The sequence below is a fragment of the Orcinus orca genome, chromosome 16 (assembly GCF_937001465.1).
Source record: "Orcinus orca chromosome 16, mOrcOrc1.1, whole genome shotgun sequence".
Lineage (NCBI taxonomy): Eukaryota > Metazoa > Chordata > Mammalia > Artiodactyla > Delphinidae > Orcinus > Orcinus orca.
In genome coordinates, this window is record NC_064574.1 from 85,152,953 (window position 1) to 85,177,824 (window position 24,872).

General features: G+C 41.4%; 1 protein-coding gene across 1 annotated transcript in view; it reads right to left on the reverse strand.

Annotated features, from left to right (window-relative positions):
* The window catches only part of SDK1 (sidekick cell adhesion molecule 1), an 826,099-nt gene that overhangs the window by 334,610 nt on the left and 466,617 nt on the right, over window positions 1–24,872 (reverse strand). The window contains exon 5 of the mRNA XM_049699672.1: window positions 12,860–12,993. Within this exon, the coding sequence (XP_049555629.1) occupies window positions 12,860–12,993 (134 nt within the window). The remainder of the gene's footprint in view (window positions 1–12,859; window positions 12,994–24,872) is intronic.

A 24,872-nucleotide genomic window follows, 5' to 3' on the forward strand; every position in this document is an offset into this window, starting at 1 on the left:
TTTCTCTATAAAAGCCCACACTAATAGTCATATAAATAAGAACCATTGTGAACTCTTTTCAAAAGTTGCTTCAGAGACTTCCCTGGTGGTGCAGTGGTTAAGAATCCACCTGCCAATGCAGGGGACACGGGTTCGAGCCCTGGTCCGGGAAGATCCCACATGCCACGGAGCAACTAAGCCCGTGCGCCACAGCTACTGAGCCTGTGCTCTAGAGCCCGCAAGCCACAACCACTGAGCCCGCATCCTGCAACTACTGGAGCCTGTGCTCCGCAACAAGAGAAGCCACCACAATGAGAAGCCCGTGCACCCCAACGAAGAGTAACCCCCCGCTCGCTGCAACTAGAGAAAGCCTGCGCGCAGCAATGAAGACCCAATGCAGCCAAAGATAAATAAATAAATAAAATTATTTTTTTTTAAGTGTTGTTTCAACACACATTTTGCAATATATTAACTTCATCTTTACCAACCCTATTTTTATAGCAGGCGAAGGATTAGAAATGGAAGTGGCAGAAACTCAGGGTGTGTGGGAAGACATCCATTCCCCAACTTCCCCATGTTAAAAGTGCTTGCTTGTCTTCTCGTCCCACCAAAGTAGGCTCTGATGGCAGAAACCAGTCTGCCTTGACCGTCAGTATATTCTCAATGCCCAGCAGAGTGCTGGCACTTACCAAGTGCTCAATAAGTATATGTTGAGTGAAGGAAATAACGGATGATGGATGGATGAACATTCTGGAAGAATCCGGGACTTAGTACATGTTTTGGGATGGGTGAGAGCTGGGAACACAGAAAGGCAGTGAGATGACTTTGTATGGAATTGAGAAGAAGAACCTGCCTTGGGGCAGGGAGTACAAGCACACAGGCTAATTTAATTTCCAAGTGAAAATGTCCAGCAACACCACGGATTCTGTTCTCAGGGCCCGACGTCCCGATCACTGGGTCAGACGGGCAAGCTTTGTCCCCTGTCACCAGGAGCTGCATAATCTCTTGGATGAGGGAGAGACAGACACAGAGGGAAGCCGGAGACCAGTGAACCAAACAAAGTCACTAAACAGAGAAAAGTCAATAATTGAAGAGATGCACAGGGGCAAGGCTCCCATTTTAGGGCACCTTTGCTAAATCAGGCAAAGAAGTTAAAAACTTAGAAGATAATCAGGATTTTAGAGTCACAGTGGACTTGAAATGATTCATCCAACTTTCCACTTCTCAAGGACTGAACACCGAGAAATATCTGGAGAGAACATTTGACCAAAGGTGATACTTAAAGTCACAGAATCAATGAGTCCTCCAAGGAGAAGTAAACAGCAGAAAAACAAATAAAACATTGCACCCAAGGACTAGACAATGGAGAGTCCTCACACGTGGGGGTAAGGAGAACCAAAAAGAGCTAGAAACACCCAAAGAAAAGGAGCTGGAGGGAGAACAAGAACACAGTCAGTGAGAAGGTACCTGAGAAGCCAAAGGTGGGGAGAGATGAAGGAAAGGAGAGTACAAATAGTGGCCCATTGCACAGGGCGAAGAATGAAGACAGGAGAAAAAGCAATGCATTTGGTTCCTAATTGCTTCATTCATTCATTCACTGAATGAGTCTTTACGGAGTCCCTATTACTTTTCATGTATCCTTCTAGCTGCGTGGGAAAACAGACAAAAATCCCTGGCCTCGTGGAACTTCCGTTCTGGTGGAGATAAGACAGTACACATAAAGAGATGAGGTTGTAGGAGATGCCGACTTGCTGGGCGACACTCAAAGTGGAGACCAGGGGACCAGACAACAGGACAGAAGTTACAGTGGTCCTCAGTCACACCGAGCACCGTCCTACGCCAAATCTCCTCTTCTTAATTATCTCACTGGTGTCGCATCTCTCCATACATGAAAGGGGAGGTGAAAGTTCTGCTAACAATGCTCTTCTGACCTCGGAAGCAAAACTGTTGCTCCCTCGCCTGTGCTTCCACATTTTCTACCGAAGTCCGTTTCATTTGGCATTTAACACACTGTATTCTTGTCATTTGTTCATGGATCTGCCTCTCCTCAAGAAAAAGCAAGCTCAGGAAAGGCGAGAACCATGTGTCTCATTCATTTAGTCTCCTCAGTGTCAAGCACAGTGCCTGGTAGATATGAGATGCTCCGTGTTTCTGAACAAAATACCAGAAAGGAAATCTGAGTTTTTTTAAATGGGGGGGGGGGTTTGGAACAAAATGAGACATGAAGACCCTAAAAGTCAAAGGAAACGACCCTGCAGCACTTCTGACTGCTTTTCCTCAGATGTACAGGGATGAACACAGAAACGGTGTAGGGGTGACCCCAGAACAGAGAAGCATGCAAGCTGTTCCCATAATGATGATAAGGCTACTTTTCTATGCGTCCTTGAGTGTTCTTCCAGGCTAGGGTGATATTCAAAATACTTAATGACCACCATGCCCACATGGTAGTGGTACCAACCAATTAACACAGAAGCCAGTGGAGGCACAATGGTTTCATATCCAGTCCTTCGGGTGCAGACTTCAGAGGTGGATACGATCCAGCTAATCTCAATGCCAGTACAGAGTTCAAGGAAGCAGAACTGTTGCCTTGATTTTCATCAAGAACATGCTTTCTGTCATAATTTTTTTAAATGTTGTAACTCAAATGAACAAAGAAATGAAAGGCTCTAAATATTTCCTATTCATTTTATATTTCTTTATGATAGTAATATTTCTGCATAATTTTTTTCTGAGGCCCTTTTCTCTATTCGGTTTGGTCTTCCTGAGTAGACCAAAGACATGTGAAACCCCTGAAACTCTCTTAAATGAGCTAATAACCAAAGGTCAACCTCTTTGTATGGTTTTTCTACATAAGTCATTCTGACTAATCAGTGTGCTTCCCAAAGTCGTAAGGAATGGAAAGGCAGAAGGCTGAATCCTGGAGCACATTTGTGCTGGAAACCTTCCCAAATGAGAGCAAATCTTTGTGCGATTCAGCCCTGTCTGAATTAATATAGCCATGGAGTGACACACTGACAGGGAGATATACTAGCGTGTGCAACAATCTTTCGAGGAAAGTGAAAGGAGAAGCAGAGTGTGGGACACTTAATACCAGATGGGATGCAGCTCAACAAACTCCATTATCAGTAAAACAGGCAAACAAACGACCAACCCGCTCCACGGGGTCAGCTGAACGCGCTGCCGCCACCGACATTTCTTTTCAAGTTCTAACTCCTACTCCGAAGTCCAAGTTGGGGACCAAAATGAAAAAATAGTCGTTCTTTCAAGTCTTTCACTAGAGTTTATGTACTTCTGGGTTTTTGCTTGTATCTTGTTCCCTTGGAAAATCACACAGTGCGGCCTTCAGACTCGCCAGAGGGTCGTTCATGTCTATAACTAAGGTGAACCAGAAAATCCCCAGCTCACTTTTTTATGATTTTATAAAACTATGCAAAATAAGAGTCCTCAGAATCCACCTTAAGAAGCTACACTTGCCAGATACTCCTGGGCCAACAGCAAGTTACACTGACAATCAGAAGTCTCATGTCTTACGCTCTCTGACGACCTGCTTTGCCACGTATAGAGCTACACCAGGCTCTGAGTGTGGGAACTGATTTTGTGCCCAGGAGGATATTTCTGAAGATCACAAAAGGTAAGACGGTATAAGCAGAATAGTCACCTGAAATAACAGAGGCTCACAGGCAGAGACCATTGCTAAGAACTCACTGATTGGAGCACAGAGAGTCTACATCTGAAGATAAATTCCTGGCTTCTATTATTTCTGATATAAATTCCATCTTTTTTTTAACATCTTTATTGGAGTATAATTGCTTTACAATGGTGTGTTAGTTTCTGCTGTATAACAAAGTGAAGCAGCTATACATATACATATATCCCCATATCTCTTCCCTCTTGTGTCTCCTTCCCACCCTCCCTATCCCACCCCTCTACATCTCAGAATCAAAGTATTCTTGGAAAAGTGGGGAATCCAGCACTTTGGATCTGGTAATGGTCTTCACAGGCGCTAAGTGGACTTTCACTTTAACAATACTTTAAACAATTTTCTTAAGGCTTGATTTAATATTCTCAGCTACCGTGCAAAGATCTCCAATTTTACTTACGTGCTGTAATTGCCTTCTATAAGAGCCTTCTAGAACATCATTTATTGTGATCAGTAATAAAACATTATGACTAAGTGGTAAAGGTAGATCTGAGCCGTTATCAGAAGGTGACCAAATGTTAGGCTGCATACACAAAGCAGATTGAGGACTTTCAACATGATTTTAAAGACTGAAAACAATTCTGCCCTAAAATAATCTACAAGCTGGAGTTTGAAAACCTCAAAAACTCTTAAGGAAGAGAAGCTAACCAGATGTCTCTGAATTAACAGATTCAGAACATTGAACTCGTTCATAAAAGGAAAGAGTACTGGGAAGTGTGCGTCATTTGTATTCAATGACTGAGAAAATTGTATTTACAACTAACAGCTAGTTCTGTGGTCTCATCTCAGCCGATAACCATTACTTTGCTTGAGGTTTCCCCAAACAAGATGTATAAAGCATAGATGTTAAAGTTCACAAAATGACTGTAAGGAAAATTCGGTTTTCTATCCCCTTTGTCTGTGCCCTGTAAATATTTCTTATCTTTCCATATCAATTACAGTGTCAGAGAAATCAGACAAAGTACTTCAGTGAACGTAATATCCCAAGTGGTCAGAGCTAGGAAGACACTCACTGCATGAGTAAGTTAAAATGTTGAGTCCCTCTCCATATAGGGTTTGAAATGTTACGCTTCCATATTATGAGCCTAGAGTGAAATGATCTTAAATTCTCAGGCACCTAGATTCAGGATGTGGCTGAAGACTGGACCCAGAGCCAAGGGTAAGAGTCGTTAGGGTCACTTCTATTTACGGTTCTAAAACCGCCACAAGTAAAAGAGTCCTGTGTTTAAACATCTGAATATAATCGTTTAAATTGGTATGGTTAACACAGGGGCAGGAGGAGAGGTGGTCTGGAGAAATTATGAAAGTTGAGTTCTGGCATCAAAACAGAAGCTCTCGCTTTTTAAAGCACAGCCAAGCTCCTCTGAGGCCGGGTGTGTAAGAGCTCTTGATGGAGAATCTCCAGCGCAAAAGGAGGGCTGACTCGGAGGACGGCTACTCTTCCCGAGTTTGGCCTTTTCCTTGGGCTTCCCTCATCTGTACACATATTGGCACCAAGGGCTCGCCCAGCCTCCTTCCAGGAGAAACGAGGGGGTTTGGGAGGCAAATAAACCTTGACTTGAATTCTCAGCTCCCCGTTTACTATTCTTGGGATTTCCATCACTAACCTAACTTAGGGCCTTGGTGCCCTCAGCTTTGAAACAGGTTGGTCATTAAGGCACAGGGCTAATGTGGAAGGAAGGTGCACATGAACGCCTGTCACCAGCTCAAAGAGCACCAGTGCCCTTCCTCTACCTATGCCCTTGGGGAATCACTTAACAGCTTATTTGTAAATTCTCATCAAATCTGATATAGCTTAGAACAGCTTTGCTCTTATATCACCTAAAACTATCACTTCCACAGTTCAAGGTGACATATAAAGGTTTTCCACACAGATTTGAAGAACTGCAAAGAATATAACTTCCAGTGTATTTTAATATTCTAGTACATTTTAGTCATATAAACTACTGCAGCATTCTTTTATATGTGTCCAAAGGAACCTAAATATTTGACAGAGTAGGTCTAAGGATTTGGTACGCGCATCACCCATTTAAACAATACATGAACAAGCACTCATTTTTAATATCAGAAAGTTTACATCATTTCTATTTTTCTTCCGGAACTGGTATTTCCATTCTACTCCTCCCACAGAATTTTATCTTAATTTACTATATTTAAGGATTCGAAGTATTTTATTGATCACCCTATCATAGCCTCTGAAAAAAATATGTATATAAATTAAAAATTCCCAGCAACCATATGACTCTGGGCTGGGGTTAAAAAAAAAAAAACCTACTTGGATTGAGTTATTGCTACAATTATTATTTGCAGTCTGTAAAAGATAAATACATGTATAACAAATTTTCATGAATATTATATATAAAAGAAAAAAAATCACTGGAAATGCATCTCTCCATGAGACGAATGCAAAGTCTACCCTAATTCTAATCCTACTTTTCTTTTTTGTAGAAATAACTGCTGGGAAATTTTGCTCATAATTGTTTAAACACCTCTGAGTATACCAAAAGTCACAGGGTAATTTATTAGTTAGGATAGACCACTTTCTGTTCCAATAACAAATAAACCCTGAAATCTCAGTGCTTAGCACACCAAGTTTTATTTCCCACTTATATTGAGTCCCATTCAGCCGGGCTGATTCTCCAGGGCTGTTCTTTCCATGCACTAATTCAGCCTCTGGGCAGCTTCTACCTGGCGGCCTACCATCTCCATGCGTGGCCCGGCCACTGTGGGCCCCAGGGGGAAGGCAGAGCATGAAGGTGACTTGCTGGCTCTTAAACACATGGCCTGGAAGTGACACACTCCCTTCTACTCCACATTGAGTGGAGTTAGTCAGTGGCTCCAAACTGCAGGTGGGCTGGAAATGTCTTCTTCTCCTAAGAGCAAGGGGACTTTCTATCACTTAGCAATCAATCACCAGAAATTATCTGTAATAAAATGTCAGCTGACAATGCATTTGGGTGTTGCCTCATTTGGTAGACAGCAGGGAATTGAAAACTCCCGATTTATAAAATGATTTATTTCCCAGTTACTAGAGCACTTCACTTTCCCAGCTCTGACACTGATATTTAGAATTATCCCTTTGTTTGGCACCTGGAAGTTTGGAGCCTCAGATAATGCCTGTACTAAAGATTCGGGATGGATGTGACCTGTGACCATAAGAGAGGAGCCCCCTGCCACACAGGCATCCTCAGGATGATCTGATTTTAATTTCTTTAACTTTTTAGTTTCTTATTATTATTTTTGGCCTCGCTGCAGCTTGCAGGATCTTAGTTCCCCAACCTGGGATTGAACCTGGACCTCGGCAGTGAGAGCGTCAAGTCCTAACCGCTGGATCGCCAGGAAATTCCCAGGATGATCTGATTTTAGAAAGCGTATAAGAAATCACCTGGAAACAGATGTCCTGAGAATTATACATGCCTGCTCACCCTCTTGGAGACCTGTGTGCACCCTGAGGGGTACTCATAGCCCGATCTGAAGAGTGTTGCTTTGGGAGAGTGAGGACGTTGGGCATCTCAAATGTGTTCAAAAGTTGAGGGCAAATCACAATTCATGGTTTAAGCCGATGCCCTAAGATTTACCAAGGGTGAAATCAGGCTGAAATAAGTCACAGAGGGGAAAAGAAAGACAGACTGGGATGAGGAGAGATGGGAATTCCATGGAAAGAACATGAGTAGAAAACAAAAATAACCCAGTTTTGTCTTGTGGAGGTGGGAAGAGAATTAGGGCCCCATTATTTTTTAATCACTTTGTCCTTTTTTTCTCAAGTCTGGTTGAGAATCCCCAGCTGTACTCTTCTTCTGAACCTCATTCACCACCATTTATACATACACTGGGTTCAGAAACAAACTATTAGGACTGGCATTTTCATTTCTGTCTTTGAACTGAAACCATGAGAAGAAAACAAATCCCTAATGCAGATGGGGTCTATCGGTGGGATGGCTCCGTCACACTGTGCACGCAAGCTGCCCCAAGGGACATCTAAAAATCCTCATTTTCAAGGTACGTAGGATGCCTTCCTGCATCTGTTTGCTTTCAGAACTTTCCAACGGGCTGTGGTTTCACTTTTGCCCGGTAGGTGGATTTACGTATTTGTGTACTTAGTTTTAACTAAACTAACTCTCACAGGGTAGATAGCTGGATACAAAAGTACACCTGGGAAGAAATCACAGATGTGAGTTACTCACAAGTCCAGCACAAATGAGCGACACAGACACAAATGGCAACACTGACACCTGTGCTCTTTATCAGCCACATGCCAGGACAAACGGTCCTCTGTAATCAGATGCTGGAAGAACCTGTCCAGAGAAAAACTATCAGGAAGACCAAGTAAAGTATGGATTTTCATTCACAAACTGGATATTGTGCTGTGAGACATGAACTAAAGACAGAATGAAACTCTCATGATTAACAAGATACCGTTTATGTCACCTTTCAGTATTTCGCCTTTTTGTATGATAGCTAAACACTCATACTTTATAAACAGCTCAGTATGCATATACCAGGGGTGAATGTCAAGGCCTCCTTACTGATGGTGTGCCTATAAAAAGGCTTCAGAGACCACAGCCTAGACTTAGCTCCTTCCATAACCAGCTCCGGGAGGTCTGGGCAGAGCATGTCTTATGCTTCATTACATACCCTACTTAGCAGGTCAATACATGCTAAACGATTAAACTCATCATTCTACGTAAAGTACACTTCTGTTTATGTTTCTGAAAATTCTGGCAGTAAAGTACCACTTACCCTATAAAGCCATAGCTGGATCTGAAATCAGTCATTTGTAATATAGACACTGCCTCAGGATTGCTCTTTAATAACATTTCAAACCGTTCCTACGGCTTTGGCCATCCAATTCATGTCAAAGAACAACTGAAAGGCTTATGCCTGGCCCTTCTCTCCCTATAATGTTATAAGCATGAAGAAAATAAGACAGAATTTTATCCGGGCACACAAAAGCCATGTTTTACAGGGCAGTCCTCTTGGACGACTGTTCCTAGACATTATTCTCAGGAATTCACTTTCAACTACTAACCATACATGAGGTCTGCAGTTAAATTAGAATTATAGAGGACAAAAGAATGTTAAGTGGTCGTCAGAATTGAAAGCAAAAGTTTGCCAGCCTGAAGGAGGATCAGTTGAAGTGATACCCCATCTGCAAATGTTGTTTGAGGAGCAGACATTTGAGCAGTCATTTCTTTTCTAATTTAAGCTTCATCTCCAGCAGAGAATCTCATTACGCTGGACATTCCGAAGATTGGGCCAGAGCTGATGATGTGTCTAAGGTATGTACAATGGCATTTAAACAATAATTAGTTAATCCCTGTACAGAATTCTTCTCATCTTCAAAAGGAAACTCTCATTTACATATTAATTCAGTTCGGAAGACCTGATCCACACAAGTTAACTCAATGTAAAAGCTTTAAAGTGAAAACCAAAACCAGGTTGGCAGGTGCATAGAGCTTCCCTGAGTTTGACCTCAGAATGGAAATGTGTACTCTCAGGCGAGTTCATCCCATTCTTTTTCTGGTGTGCAGCTGAGCCACGGGAGCCAGCGATGAAAACTTCATGCGGGGCGCTTCCGCAGTCCCACCTATGGCCTTAACATCTGCTGGCTTCACGTCACATTAAAACTTCAAAGTGAATCCACCCCCGCGATGGTGGCAAGCTTTCATTGGGAGCAGGAGAATGGATAGCTCAGAGAAGTCCTCTCCTTCCCGACAGGAAATACCTGTGCAGAACATGCTGTAACTTACCCTCTTAACCATATAAAAGGGCGGGGGTGGGGGGGGAAGTTAAGGGATAATAATGCACAAAACGGCAGGCGGTACCATGGCGGGGCTGCATTTCACTTCTAATTGTCATGCATTTTAAAAATTTTATTTATTTTTATCTCAACCGTCTTTATCTTTTGCTTCCCATAAGCTTCAAGTGCAGCCAGAATATTCAGCAACTGAAAAGGTGGTGAGGTTTTGAACTCTCAAGTACACAGGTGATTGGGAAAATCTGTCATCTCCTCCTGTCAGCTGCGGGATAGCGCATCACGCACTCTGATGTTTCGAGGCAAGGCTGGCCCTGGGTGCTACTCCACCTCGACACTAGGCTGTCCCTGCAGGGGGAACAGTTTATTACGACGACTGCAAACAAGAGGTGGGCCGCATAGCACTTTCCACTTTTAAATTAATTACAGTGCAATCCACCAGGAATTTAATTTCCAGTACCCTACCACCTTGATCGTATTCACTACAGAAATGTTCCCTACTTTATTCTCCTGATGCCAAGGGAAAATTTATCATCGTTAAATGATAATTGGCTGTAATATCTTTAGATTCTTCAGAATTGCTGGCTGGCAAGTTTTTAAAATTTTTCATCAATCTTGTTTGGTGTTTTTACAAAGCCTACATTAGAAAAAAAAAAAGATGTCTAAGCCTGCAGAACACACTGCATCTTACTACCTGCATGAATAGGTCCTGAGAGTATCTAACTTCGTAATAAATCTGGTGGGGTTGTGCACCCTCCCTATTTCACAGCCTCACACGGTGCTGGCAGGGAAGTCCTGAACTGCAGTTTCCCCCCTTACAGCGTTCGTTGCAGTCCAGAAAGGAGCAAATTTAAACAATTAATTCTGGGGAATTCCCTAGCAGTCCGGTGGTTAGGACTCGAGCTTCCACTACAGGGTGCAAGGGTTCAATCCCTGGTGGAGGAACTAACATCCCACAAACCAAGTAGCATGGCCAAAAAGATGAAAACGTAAGTAAATAAAAATGAAAATAAATAAACAGGGACTTCCCTGGTGGCACAGTGGTTAAGAATCCGCCTGCCAGGGTTCGATCCCTGGTCCAGGAAGGTCCCACATGTCGCGGAGCAACTGAGCCCGTGCGCCACAATTACTGAGCCTGCGCCCTAGAGCCCGTGCTCCACAACAAGAGAAGTCACTGCAATGAGAAGCCCGTGCACCGCAACAAAGAGCAGCCCCCGCTCGCCGCAACTAGAGAAAGCCCGCGCACAGCAACAAAGACCCAATGCAGCCAAAAATAAATAAATAAAGTTTAAAAAAAGAGACTATTTAAAATAAATAAATAAATAAACAATCGATTCTGGGGTCCTCTGCAGATTTATCAAGATCTGATCTTTAGAGGTTTTCAAAATAGAATTTTAGTGAGAAAATGCATGATTGGGCGCCCTTTGAATTTTAGGTAAATCTAACACATCAACAGTGAGGTTCACCCAAGGATTAAAATAAGGCCGTTTCCTCAACCTCCTTACTTGTCACGTTTTACCTGGTCCCCATAAAAAGCAGAGAACACAGACGGGGACAGAATGCAGGTTTTCTCCTAAGAGTTAAAATAAGTCCGTGCATACCATCAGCTTCTTTATATCTCACCTTCTACACATTTTACCCAGTGCCAATGAAAAGATAAAACCACACAAGGAAAAGAAATGCAACGCAGTTAATTATAATATTTATGAGCTGCTTCCAATATGCTTCTTGGTTAGATGCTGAAATTATTAAAAAATTTACATATTCCAATTATCTAACGCATGGTATGGCGTTAGTACGGCAACTTACAAATTCACTGTATTCGTTTTATTTCTACTGGCTTTGTAGAGTAGGCATGTAGGAAACTACTAGGTGCAGACTATTTCATACCTTCGTGATGTTAGCATCAAGTTAACCAGAATATTTGTGGAATTTTTTTCCCCCTCTACTAATAGACTAAGCTCAATTTTTGTGTTTCTGACTCAGAATTCCACCAATTTGACCTATTATTATCCTGGTATGTATATTACAACTGAGTGCTGAATCAGATTTGCTAAACAGAATAAATGGCTCTAATTATAAAAGTTGGAAGTCATTAAAGTTATCACAATATATTTAATAACAAAATTTCCATCTTTTATTACTAATACTGAAAAATCTCCATAAATCACATTCTTTTTCTACTATGATTCTTGATTCATAGGGTCCTTCAAACAGCAGCACAACATGCACTGGCCTCTGTGAGCCCTACACCTGATCACTGGACACAACTCTCTGAAGTACCGCAAAGGCCCCGCTGATGGCCAGCTCTGTACCGCCTGTGGTCTGGGGCTGAGGACTCAACTCCTAGAAATTAGGAGCTGGTGGCAGGGTGGTGGCCACCTAGGAGCACTTGCCGGGCAGGTGAGGGGCATGTGGGAGCACACGCAGTTAATGCCCACCGTCTCCTGACCGTGGTGCTGTTAACCCAGTAAACTCTATTAGGCCTAAAGCAACTGTATCCCTCAAGGACCAGGAGAAGCAAACACTACGGTCTATCCCGCCTATGAAACAAAACTTTTCAAACTACCCGAAGGGGAAAGCCATTCTTTCAAGGTGGTTTTTAAAAACATGACATCTACCACTATACAGACAAATCCGCTTAACTCACCCTTGTATGACATGATCATAATATTTTGAAATCTACCATGACCATTTCCCAACTGTATTTTCTCAACAGCATAATCACTGCATTTCATACCATGAAGCTGCATGCTGCAGACATTTGGTGGCACCTCTGAGACGCACCTTTTGCTCTCTTTTAGCTCTGAGTTCTTGCTTCTGGTCATTTCCCCCTTCTACGGCAATCAACTCTTCCTAGTAGAATTTCTGGAGCCTTCTTTCAAAGGCCAAATATTTAAACTAAGTTGCCTAAACCAAAACATCCTTAAATCAACTGAACATTTAACTGTGATGTGTGTGTATTTTCTTCATGATCCGGGCTTTTAGTTACTCTTAAGATATACTCCTAATTTTAACACAACTTAGTATATATATATTTTCTCAAAGATTTTTTTTTTAATTAAAGTAAAAGAACATAACCTGTGGCCTAATCTAGTCTCAAGGTTCATGGACACAACTCCTTATAAGCCAAAAGATGTTTTGTTGCTGTTAAAAACCATACACATTAACAGAGTACAAAAGCAAAAATGTTATTTTAAATTCCCCCAAACAAATAAGATCCTGTATTTAGAATTACTGGTCAGATTCACATTTTCTGCCTATCAGTTCAAAGAAAGCAACTATAGACATTGGATCAATACTGAACCATAACCACTAACCCAGAGAGGTAAGATTTATTGCAAAATGCCCCATGGGATGGTGGTTATTAATTAAATCCAGAATTCACTGCTTTCACAACAACCATGTGGGATTTGGGCACTCACCTGCTATGCTCAGGTGAATGAGCGGGCTGGTCTTGTTCTCCCCGTTCCTCTCGTTGACGGCCTGCACGTAGTAAGCCCCTGCGTCACTGGCCGTCGCTGCCAGGATCACCAGCTGGTTCTCCAGCGTGATGGCTCTGCGTCAGGGAAGAAAAGAGACAGTGTCAAGGCCGGTCCATGGAGCTTCGTATTTGTAAGACAGATTAATTTACCAGGCCGACCATAAGGCAATGTCCAGAGTTGTTATTGTTGTTGTTCTTGTTTTAAAGGTTAAAAAAAGATCTGGAAGGACAAAAACAAATCCCCAGGCCGACCTGAGGAAAGAGGTGGCAGCTGAGCCTGCGGAGGTCCAGTGCTGTGCTGGTTTCTGCCAGGGGCCTGGGAGCCCCAGGCACCACGTCCGTACCAACCCTGGTTGTGCAGAAGACGGCCTTTTGGAACATACACATCCAGAGTTTGTTGCAACTCAAAGGTTCCTCTGGGAATTCGTAACAAGACAGGTTAGAAGAAACTCTGGAAGAGCTGGCCTTTTTCTTTCAGGCAGGGCTCTGTGATCACACTGGACCGCCAAACCCTGGACCCGGGGCGACGAAATTTATTGTGATTTCTCCACTCCCAGGGAGCCTCATTAGAGATTTTGTACATCTATTTATAGACTAACGGGTAGAAGAAAATTTGTTAGTGGGCACAGTGCTGACCTCTTCAACTCAATTTCCCCATAATTACTAACCCCAGGGCTGCATATTCTCCACCTCTGCTATCTCTCCACGCCTCAGGTGCTGACCAACAGTCTAGGTGATCATCCCTGAACCCTTCTCATATATTCCAATTCTACTGTGTAAAGGAATCTCTGAGACACATTTGGCCCACCCTCCTTCTCTTAAAAAATGAGAAAACAGAGGATCAGAGAGGTTAAGTTGTTTTTCCAAGGTAAAACAGCAAGGTAACAATACCAGAGGGAGGACTAGGTCTTCTCACACGTAGACTGGTGCTCTGCCAACCATACCATACACAGACTCTCGCCCTTACTTATTTAAAAGAAGAAGAAGAAGAAGAAAAACAGCAAAGACACAAATTCCATAAATCCAAATAATCTTTCAGTAAATGGGTGCCCCAGTGTCCTTTGCTCATGTTATAGTTCTATATTCTTTTTACTAGTTAAGGAGGTTGCAGGGCAGAACCTGCTAAAAATCGAAAACAAAAAAAACAAAGGTAAGTGATCTTCTCCCTGGCTGGTGAAGTGCGCTCTGAGGGTCAGACACATTCTGCGCACCAAAATGTCATTTAGCCTACACTCTCATGCTCAAAGCACTAGGAAACTCCTGGGACCCTGGAGTCCCACAGCTGCGTCACTCTATGGATGAACAGTTTCATTTGTTCATTTTTAATGCTAGATAGTCATAGCCCTTCTAGAGTCAGCTAAACTAAGATCTCTATTCTAGTAACATAAAAAAACACGCAGGATGTAAAACCGGGGCCTCAGATGTAAATTCGGTGTCTCAGACGTAAAACTGGGGTCACTGATGTAAATCCGTGACCTCGGATGTGAATCCGGGACGCAGATGCCTGTCAAGCCCAGGCGGAGTCCCTGGAGCGCTGGGAGGTGTGGGCGGCACAGATGGCCCGGCTCTGACCCTGAGGACACCAGTCCACCACTCTGCCCCTCCGGCAGCTCTGGGTCCCCATTGCCACGCACCAGCCAGGTGGTTCCAGGGATCTGGATGTCCGTGTCTTTGGGGGACCATTACTTCGCCTGCCACATGCTTGTGGGATCTTGGTTCCCAGGCCAGAGGTCGGGCCCGAGCTTCTGTGGTGGGAGCTCCAAGTCCAAACGGCTGGACTAACAGAGAACCTCAGACCCCAGGGAATATCAATCGGAGTGAGGCTGCCCAGAGGTCCTCCTCTCAGCACCAAGATCCAGCTCTATCCAACTGCCTGCAAACTCCACTGCTGGACGTCTCAGGCCAAACAACCAGTAAGACAGGAATATAGCACCACCCATCAAAAAAAAAAAAAAAATGAAACAACAAAAAAATATGTTACAGATGAAGGAGCAAGATAAAAACCTACAAGACCAAAAAAATGAAGATGAAACAGGCAACCTACCTGAAAAAGAATTCAGAGTAATGATAGTAAAGATGATCCAAAAGCTCACAAACAGAATGGAGAAAATACAAGAAACATTTAACAAGATCTAGAAGAACTAAAGAGCAAACAAACAGTCATGAACAACACAATCACTGAAATCAAAAATACTCTAGAAGGAATCAATAACAGAACAACTGAGGCAGAAGAACGGAGAAGTGAGCTGGAAGCTAAAATGGTGGGAATAACTGCCAGGAAGCAGAATAAGGAAAAAAGAATGAAGAGAACTGAGGACAGCCTCAGACCCTCTGGGTCATTAAACAACCAACATTCGAATAATAGGGGTCCCAGAAGAGAAAAAGAAAGGGTCTGAGAAAATATTTGAAGAGATTAGAGTCAAAAACTTCCCTAACACGGGAAAGGAAACAGTCAATCGAGTCCAGGAAGCACAGAGAGTCCCATACAGGATAAACCCAAAGAGAAACAAGCTGAGACACATATTAATCAAACTATCAAAAATTAAATACAAAGGAAAAGTATTAAAAGCAGCAAGGGAAAAGCAACAAATAACATAAGGTTAACAGCTGATCTTTCAGCAGAAACTCTGCAAGCCAGAAGGGAGTGGCAGGACATATTTAAAGTGATGAAAGGGGAAAACCTACAACCAAGATTACTCCACCCAGCAAGGATGTCATTCACATTCGATGGAGAAATTAAAACCTTTACAGATAAGCAAAAATTAAAGAGAACTCAGCACCACCAAACCAGCTTTACAACAAATGCCAAAGGAAGGAAACACAAGAGAAGGAAAAGACCTACAATAACAAACCCAAAACAGTTAAAAAATGGTAATAGGAACCTACATATTGATAATTACCTTACATGTAAATGGATTAAATACTCCAAACAAAAGACACAGACTGGCTGAATGGATACAAAAACAAGACCTGTACATATGCTGTCTACAAGAGACCCACTTCAGACCTAGGGACACATACAGACTGAAAGTGAGGGGAGGGAAAAAGATATTCCATGCAAATGGAAACCAAAAGAAAGCTGGAGAAGCAATTCTCATATCAGGCAAAATAGACTTTAAGATAAAGACTATTACAAGACACAAAGAAGGACACTACATAATGATCAAGGGATCAATCCAAGAAGAAGATATAACAATTGTAAATATTTATGCACCCAACATAGGAGCACCTCAATACATAAGGCAAATGCTAACAGCCATAAAAGGGGAAATCAACAGTAACACAATAATAGTCAGGGACTTTAACAGCCCACATCCACTAATGGACAGATCATCCAAAATGAAAATAAGGAAACACAAGCTTTAAATGACACATTAAACAAGACGGACTTAATTGAAATTTTTAGGACATTCCATCCAAAAACAATAGAATACACTTTCTTCTCAAGTGCTCATGGAACACTGTCCAGGATATACCATATCTTGGGTCACAAATGAAGCCTTGGTAAATTTAAGAAAACTGAAATCATATCAAGTATCTTTTCCGACCACAATGCTATGAGACTAGATATCAATTACAGGAAAAAAACTGTAAAAAATACAAACACATGGAGGCTAAACAATACACTACTAAATAACCAAGAGATCACTGAAGAAATCAAAGAGGAAATCAAAAACTACCTAGAAACAAATGACAATGAAAACACAAAGATTGAAAACCTATGGGATGCAGCAAAAGCAGTTCTAAGAGGGAAGTTTATAGCAATACAATCCTACCTCAAGAAACAAGAAGAATCTCAAATAAACAACCTAATCTTACACCTAAAGCAATTAAAGAAAGAACAAAAAACCCCCAAAGATAGCAGAAGGAAAAAAATCATAAAGATCAGATCAGAAATAAATGAAAAAGAAATGAAGTAAATGATAGCAAAGATCAATAAAACTAAAAGCTTGTTCTTTGAGAAGATAAGCAAAATTGATAAACCTTTAGCCAGACTCATCAAGAAAAAAAGGGAGAAGACTCAAATCAACAGAATTAGAAACGAAAAAGGAGAAGTAACAACTGACACTGAAGAAATACAAAGGAGAGATTACTACAAGCAACTATATGCCAATAAAATGGACAACCTGGAAGAAATGGACAAATTCTTAGAAAAGCACAACCTTCTGAGACTGAACCAGGAAGAAATAGAAAATATAAGCAGACCAATCACAACCACTGAAATTGAAACTGTGATTAAAAATCTTCCAACAAACCAAAGCCCAGGACCAGATGGCTTCACAGGTGAATTCTACCAAACATTTAGAGAAGAGCTAACACCTATCCTTCTGAAGCTCTTCCAAAATATAGCAGAGGGAGGAACACTGCCAAACTCATTCTACAAGGCCATCATCACCATTATATCAAAACCAGACAAAGATGTCATAAAAAAAGAAATTATAGGCCAATATCACTGATGAACATAGATGCAAAAATCCTCAACAAAGTACTCGCAAACAGAATCCAACAACACATTAAAAGGATCACACAACATGATCAAGTGGGATTTATCCCAGAAATGCAAGGATTCTTCAATATACGCAAATCAATCAATGTGATAAACCATATTAACAAATCGAAGGATAGAAACCATATGATCATCTCAATAGATGGAGAAAAAGCTTTTGAAAAAATTCAACACCCATTTATGATAAAAACTCTCCAGAAAGTAGGCATGAAGGGAACGTACCTCAACATAATAAAGGCCATATACGACAAACCCACAGCCAACATCACTCTCAATGGTGAAAAATTGAAACCACTTCCTCTAAGATCAGGAACAAGACAAGGTTGCCCACTCTCACCACTATTTTTCAACATAGTTTTGGAAGTTTTAGCCACAGCAATCAGAGATTAAAAAGAAAAAAAAGGAATCCAAATCAGAAAAGAAGTAAAACTGTCACTGTTTGCAGATGACATGATACTATACACAGATAATCCTAAAGATGCTACCAGAAAAATACTAGGTCTAATCAATGAATTTGGTAGAGTAGCAGGATACAACATTAATGCACAGAAATCTTTTGCATTCCTATACACTAATTATGAAAAATTTGAAAGAGAAATTAAGGAAACACTCCCATTTACCATTGCAACAAAAAGCATAAAATACCGAACCTACCTATGAAGGAGACAAAAGACCTGTATGCAGAAAACTATAAGACACTGATGAAAGAAATTAAAGATGATACAGACAGATTGAGAGATATACCATGTTCTTGGATTGGAAGAATCAACACTGTGAAAATGACTATGCTACCCAAAGCATCTACAGATTCAATGCAATACCTATCAAGTTACCAATGGCATTTTTCACAGAACTAGAACAAAACAGTTCACAATTTGTATGGAAACACAAAAGACCCCGAATAGCCAAAGCAATCTTGAGAACGAAAAACAGAGCTAGAGGAATCAGGCTCCCTGACTTCAGACTATACTACAAAGCTACAGTAATCAAGACAGTATGGTACTGGCACAAAAACAGAAATACAGATCAATGGAACAGGATAGAAAGCCCAGAGATAAACCCATGCACATATGGTCACCTTATGTTTGATAAAGGAGGCAAGAGTATACAATGGAGAAAAGACACCCTCTTCAATAAGTGGTGTTGGGAAAACTGGACAGCTACATGTAAAAGAATGAAATTATATCACTTCCTACCACCATACACAAAAATACACTAAAAATGGATTAAAGACCAAAATGTAAGGCCAGAGACTATAAAACTCTTAGAGGAAATCATAGGCAGAACACTCTATGACATAAATCACAGCAAGATGCTTTTGACCCACCTCCTAGAGAAATGGAAATAAAAACTAAAATAAACAAATAGGACCTAATGAAACTGAAAAGCTTTTGCACAACAAAGGAAACCATAAAAAAAGACGAAAGGACAACCCTCAGAATGGGAGAGAATATTTGCAAACGAAGCAAGTGACAAAGGATTAATCTCCAAAATATACAAGCAGCTCATGCAGCTCAATATCAAAGAAACAGACAACCCAATCCAAAAATGGGCAGAAGACCTAAACTGACATTTCTCCAAAGACGATATGCAGATGACCAACAAACACAAGAAAAGATGCTCAGCATCACTAATCATTAGAGAAAAGCAAATCAAAACTACAATGAGGTATCACCGCACACCAGTCAGAATGGCCATCATCAAAAAATCTAGAAACAATAAATGCTGGAGAGGGTGTGGAGAAAAGGGAACCCTCTTGCACTGTTGGTGGGAATGTAAATTGATACAGCCACTATGGAGAACAGTATGGAGGTTCCTTAAGAAACTAAAAATAGAACTACCATATGACCCAGCAATCCCACTACTGGGCATATACCCTGAGAAAACCATAATTCAAAAAGAGTCATGTACCACAATGTTCATTGCAACACTATTTACAACAGCCAGGACACGGAAGCAACCTAAGCGTCCATCAACAGATGAAATGGATAAAGAAGATGTGGCACATATATACAATGGAATATTACTCAGCCCCTAGAAAGAAATGAAATTGAGTTATTTGTAGTGAGGTGGATGGACCCAGAGTCTGTCATACTGAGTGAAGTAAGCCACAAAGAGAAAAACAAATACTGTATGCTAACACATATATATGGAATCTAAAAAAATGGTTCCGATGAATGTAAGGGCAGGACAGGAATAAAGACACAGACATGGAGAATGAAGTTGAGGACATGGAGAGGGGGCAGGGTTAACTGGGTTGAAGTGAGAGAGAGGCATGGACATATATACACTACCAAATGTAAAATAGATAGCTAGTGGCAGCAGCTGCATAGCACAGGGAGATCAGCTCGGTGCTTGTGACCACCTGGAGGTGTGGGATAAGGAGGGTGGGAGGGAGACGGAAGAGGGAGGGGATATGGGGACATGTGTATGCATACAGCTGATTAACTTTGTTATACAGCAGAAACTAACACAACATTGTAAAGCATTTATACTCAAATAAAGATGTTAAAAAAACATGCAAAATAAATAACTTCCCATAAGAAATTTTAGCATAATAAAACTTTTTCTTCCTGCTACCTCCTAAAACCTTTTTCAAAACCTCTTGATTTTCAGACATTTTATGAGATTATCTTAAGAAGTTACTGCTTATTCAGGGTTCCCTCAGGATATATTATATTTTGAGGTCTCTATGACTAACTTACCTCATTTCTCATTTAGGAAAATTTCCCTATTAAGAAGTTTTCAATTTTTAGTCCCATAAAAATATTTCAAAAAAGCTTTACTATAATTATTTATGATTCCTTTATAGATTCCTTTATAGAACCATAGAAATTGTTCCATTTTATTTTAGTATATGTTACACTGGCACCTAAAATTAAATATGAATATTTATTACACATGAAGTTACACATTTAATAGTACAATTTAAAAACTGAATATATCATAACTTTTTTCTTTAACATCTGATTTTTGCCATACTAATTTCAAATATGCCTATTATTCCTCAGAATTATTCTCCAAAAAGTCCATTAATTCTCTGTATTATTTATGACGTTGTTTCAAGGGTATTGAAAATTAAAAAGTACATAAAGAATAGAAATATTAAAGTTTACATCTGTTATAATTTATAGATTTAAGCTCATTTTTGCTTTTAAATTTCAGTAGTGAAGTCAAAAGTCATGAAGAAAAACCTATCTATTGCCAAAAAGAACACCACAAAAATGCCCAAACTTTAGAGAACATTAGATTAATGAGGATCAATTCCCCAGAAGACCTTATTCTTTTTTCCTATCCATCTCTTTCTGAACAGGGCATTTCTACAAAAGAAACAGATTTTCTTAAAGAAAACTAAAATATCTAAAAACATTCATCAAATTCAAAATTCTGGTGATTGTAATGATTCTGATTGCAATGTATTAAGAAGACTGTAATGTAATGTATTAATGATTCTGTTGTAATGCTTAAGAAGAAGAACAAGTTTTAAAGATAATGAAGTAGGTACCAAGCAGTGTGTAAACAAAAGGAGGAGGAAGGACAGAATTTTGAGAATCAGAACAAATTAGACCACAGTCTGAATGTAATGATGAGAAGCAAGCTAAGAGATCCTTTAAGATGACCCTTATATTTGTTCATAAAATATTCAGTGATAACTTTAGGTTACTACGTTGGGGCTGACTTCCAACGTCTACTCCACATTCCAACCTTTGACAGCAGCACTGTGGTGTGAGAACTGACCACACCTGGGGGTCAAGGTTATCCAATCCCTCCTGCTAGTGACTAACAGAGGAAACAAGGCTTAAGCCAGTCAGCCTACAGCATATACCTGGGGACTGTCATTGGTCTGGGGTGGCCACAGCTAGGTTAGTTCATCAGATCAATGGGCAGGATCTCCATCCCACAGCTGGGGCTCAGGCTTTTTCTCCCTCCACTAGATGTGAACAAGGAAGCATGCTGCCCCAGATGTTCAAGGTGACAATTTTATGGCTGTGAGGGGAACAACCTTAATATGAAGCTGACCATGTTAGTGGCAGGACAAAGAGAATGGAAAGCACCCAGGTCCTTGACCTTGAGAACCTGGTGGGATCAGTGAACTGTCCTGCAGGCCTTCTTATCTCTGGACTTCTCATTTCATGAGGTAATGTACGTTACTAGTGCTTAAACGTGTTAAGTTAGGGCTTCTGTTACTAGAAGTGAAATACATCCTGATACAGATTCAAAACAGCATACACAATAGCATCAATTTAGGGTTAAAAAAAAAACCCAAAGAAAACCTAAAACGTGTATACTCTGGAGTGCATAGAAAAATAATCCCATATATCAGTCTATCTATATGTATACATGAAATGTTAACAGTGGCCAGCTCTGAGTAGAAAGATTCCAAGTTATTCTTTCAATTTGTTTTTTAAAATATTTTTCCAATTTTTCCAAAAGAAATATCACTTTAGTTATCCAACGAAAAATTTTCAAATTGAATGCAAGGGTATGCTAAGTAATTATGGTAGCAAAGTTTAATAATTTGTCCGTATTTATGAACTATGTGGCTTTTACTATAATGTAATTCCAAAGTACTAATTTAAAACTTACACTGGTTTTATAGGAAAATTACAGTATTAAGCCAGAGATTTTCTTTTAACTTTATTAAAATAACTATGTATGGTTTTATGTAAAATTATTTCCTTAGTATTTCCCATCTTAATTCTATACTTCAAAATGAAGTCTTATAATTCTAACTTCTAATTCCATGGAATAATAATAAAGAAAATAAGAAAAAAAAATGAAAGCACTTAGTCCAGTATGGGTGAAATGTGCTGCAGCTCAGGAAACCAGAATGCTGGATCCATAAAGAGGAAGTTAGAGGGTTACCAGCTATGGACTGTGAGCGCGGGGCGGGGGGGGGGGGGGTTCATGTGGCCAGTTGCCCTTAATAGTGGGGATTCCTGACCAAGGAAACACTGCAGTTCCACAGAAGAAGACTCGTTCGAATGGACATTCTCTAAGTGCTTTGGGTTAACACTTGATTCTCGCAGCACTTTCTTGAGGCAGTGGGCTAAATAAGAACTCTCCGTTTCAGAAAAGATGAAACCTCCTAGGAGCTACTGGGGGTCTTTGACCATCAGCATCGATCAAAAACACCTGTGGGGGAAAAGACCCCTGGGAACTGGGCTCCTACCCCCAAAGCTTATGCATTTCGTGTACGGGGCTGGAGGGAGGGGAGTGGGCACCCAGCTGGGATATGGTCAAGCGTGCTTCCCCCAACACTAGCCAACACTGAGGAGACGAGGCATTCCCCGCGCCATACAGAGCATCTACTTTCAGAGCTGTGACACTGACATATTAATTCTTGAAGCACCAGATTTACGGTTGATGAAAACAGCCCAGGGTGTGCCTACTCAGATGATGAAGGGAAAGTCAGGGTATATGTTCCGTTGGATTGCCATGGGGACAGGACCAAATACCCGTATTCACTATTTAGCAACTATCTGCATCCCCAGGCCTGACTTGCGTGGAGGGAATACAACCTGAAACCAGGTACACACCACCCATGTTCCATGGCGCTTAGATGTGATATGTTTACAAACCATGAGAAGTAACAGGAAACAATAACTTTCCCTTAAGAGCAGTTTTGGGCCCAAAGGGAGGAGTTTTAGGGGGCACCACCCCATTTCCATGATGTACATCAAAACTTTCAATGTAACCCGTCCTTCTGCTTTCATAAAAAAATAAAGTGTCTTTGATATTTAATCTTTGACACTTTTTTTTAAAGTTTTTATTTATTTATTTATTTTTGGCCGTGTTGGGTCTTAGTTGCTGCGTGCGGGCTTTCTCTAGTTGCCGCGAGAGGGGGCTACTCTTCGTTGTGGTGTGCGGGCTTCTCATTGCGGTGGCTTCTCTCGTTGCAGAGCACGTGCTCTAGGATCACGGGCTTCAGTAGCTGTGGCTCACAGGCTCAGTAGTTGTGGCTTGCGGGCTCTAGAGCACAGGCTCAGTAGTTGTGGCGCACGGGCTTAGTTGCTCTGTGGCATGTGGGATCTTCCCAGACCAGGGCTCGAGCCCGTGTGCCCACCATTGGCAGGTGGATTCTCAACCACTGTGCCACCAGGGAAGTCCCGATCTGTGACACTTTTAACACACAGCAGGATGGTAATACAAACACTGATACATACATTATGATGAAAATTCAGTGAAGGGTTCAGTAAAATAAGGACTTTGCCCATAAAATATAAAAGTATAATTTGGGTCTGTGGTTTTACTATTACAAATGTTAAAGCAGCATTTGATTAGTCTGAATTGTCATTTGATTACATCTTTTAAAAAATCAGAGTGCAGAAAAATGCAGAACGTTAGTTCTTAAGCCCTTAAAAATAAAAACAAAACATTTAAAATATTCCCCATTTTAATTAAACAACTTTTTAATGGGCTGGTTCTAAGGTTTAGTGCTCTGAGGATAATCAGGATCTCAGGCCTCGCAGTTTAATAGCAAAGGTCAAAGCAGACAACTTCAGAATTGATGAGCTTCCCTTACTTGTGCAATTAGGAGATCTAAAATTGCTTCCCAGTAGTTCTGGCCATAATGAGTCTCTGGATACTCAATAAATGTTAAGGCACCGGACTGACATGTTTACTTAGTCAAGAAGTAAACACTTGTTGCTGACCATTTGTTCTGGGTGCAAGAAGAACATTTTATTTATCTATCTATCTATTTATTTATTTTTGGCTGCATTGGGTCTTCATTGCTGCACGCGGGCTTTCTCTAGTTACGGCGAGCAGGGACTACTCTTTGTCGCGGTGCACGGGCTTCTCATTGCGGTGGCTTCTCTTGTTGCAGAGCACGGGCTCTAGGCATGCGGGCTTCATTAGTTGTGGCTCGTGGGCTCAATAGTTGCGGCTCACGGGCTCTAGAGCACAGGCTCAGTAGTTATGGTGCACGGGCTTAGCTGCTCCATGGCATGTGAGATCTTCCCGGACCAGGGCTCGAACCCATGTTCCCTGCATTGGCAGGCGGATTGAACCACTGCACCACCAGGGAAGTCCAAGAAGAACACTTTAAAAGCAAGTGAAGAAGGGCTTCCCTGGTGGCGCAGTGGTTGAGAGTCCGCCTGCCGATGCAGGGGACGCGGGTTCGGGCCCCGGTCCGGGAAGATCCCACATGCCACGGAGCGCCTGGGCCCGCGAGCCATGGCCGCTGAGCCTGCGCGTCCGGAGCCTGTGCTCCGCAACGGGAGAGGCCACAACAGGAGTCAGAACCTGGGAGACGTCTAAAGGTCCTGGGCGGGCGTGGAGGAAGGGCCAGAGCCAAGGGGTGCAGGTGCCCCAGGAGGCTGCAAAAGGCCCGGAAACAGGTTCCCCCTGCACCTTCCAGAAAACACAGCCCTACTGACACGTTGATTTTAGCCCAGTGAGACCAATTTCGGACTTCTGACACCCAGCCAGAACTGTAAGATAG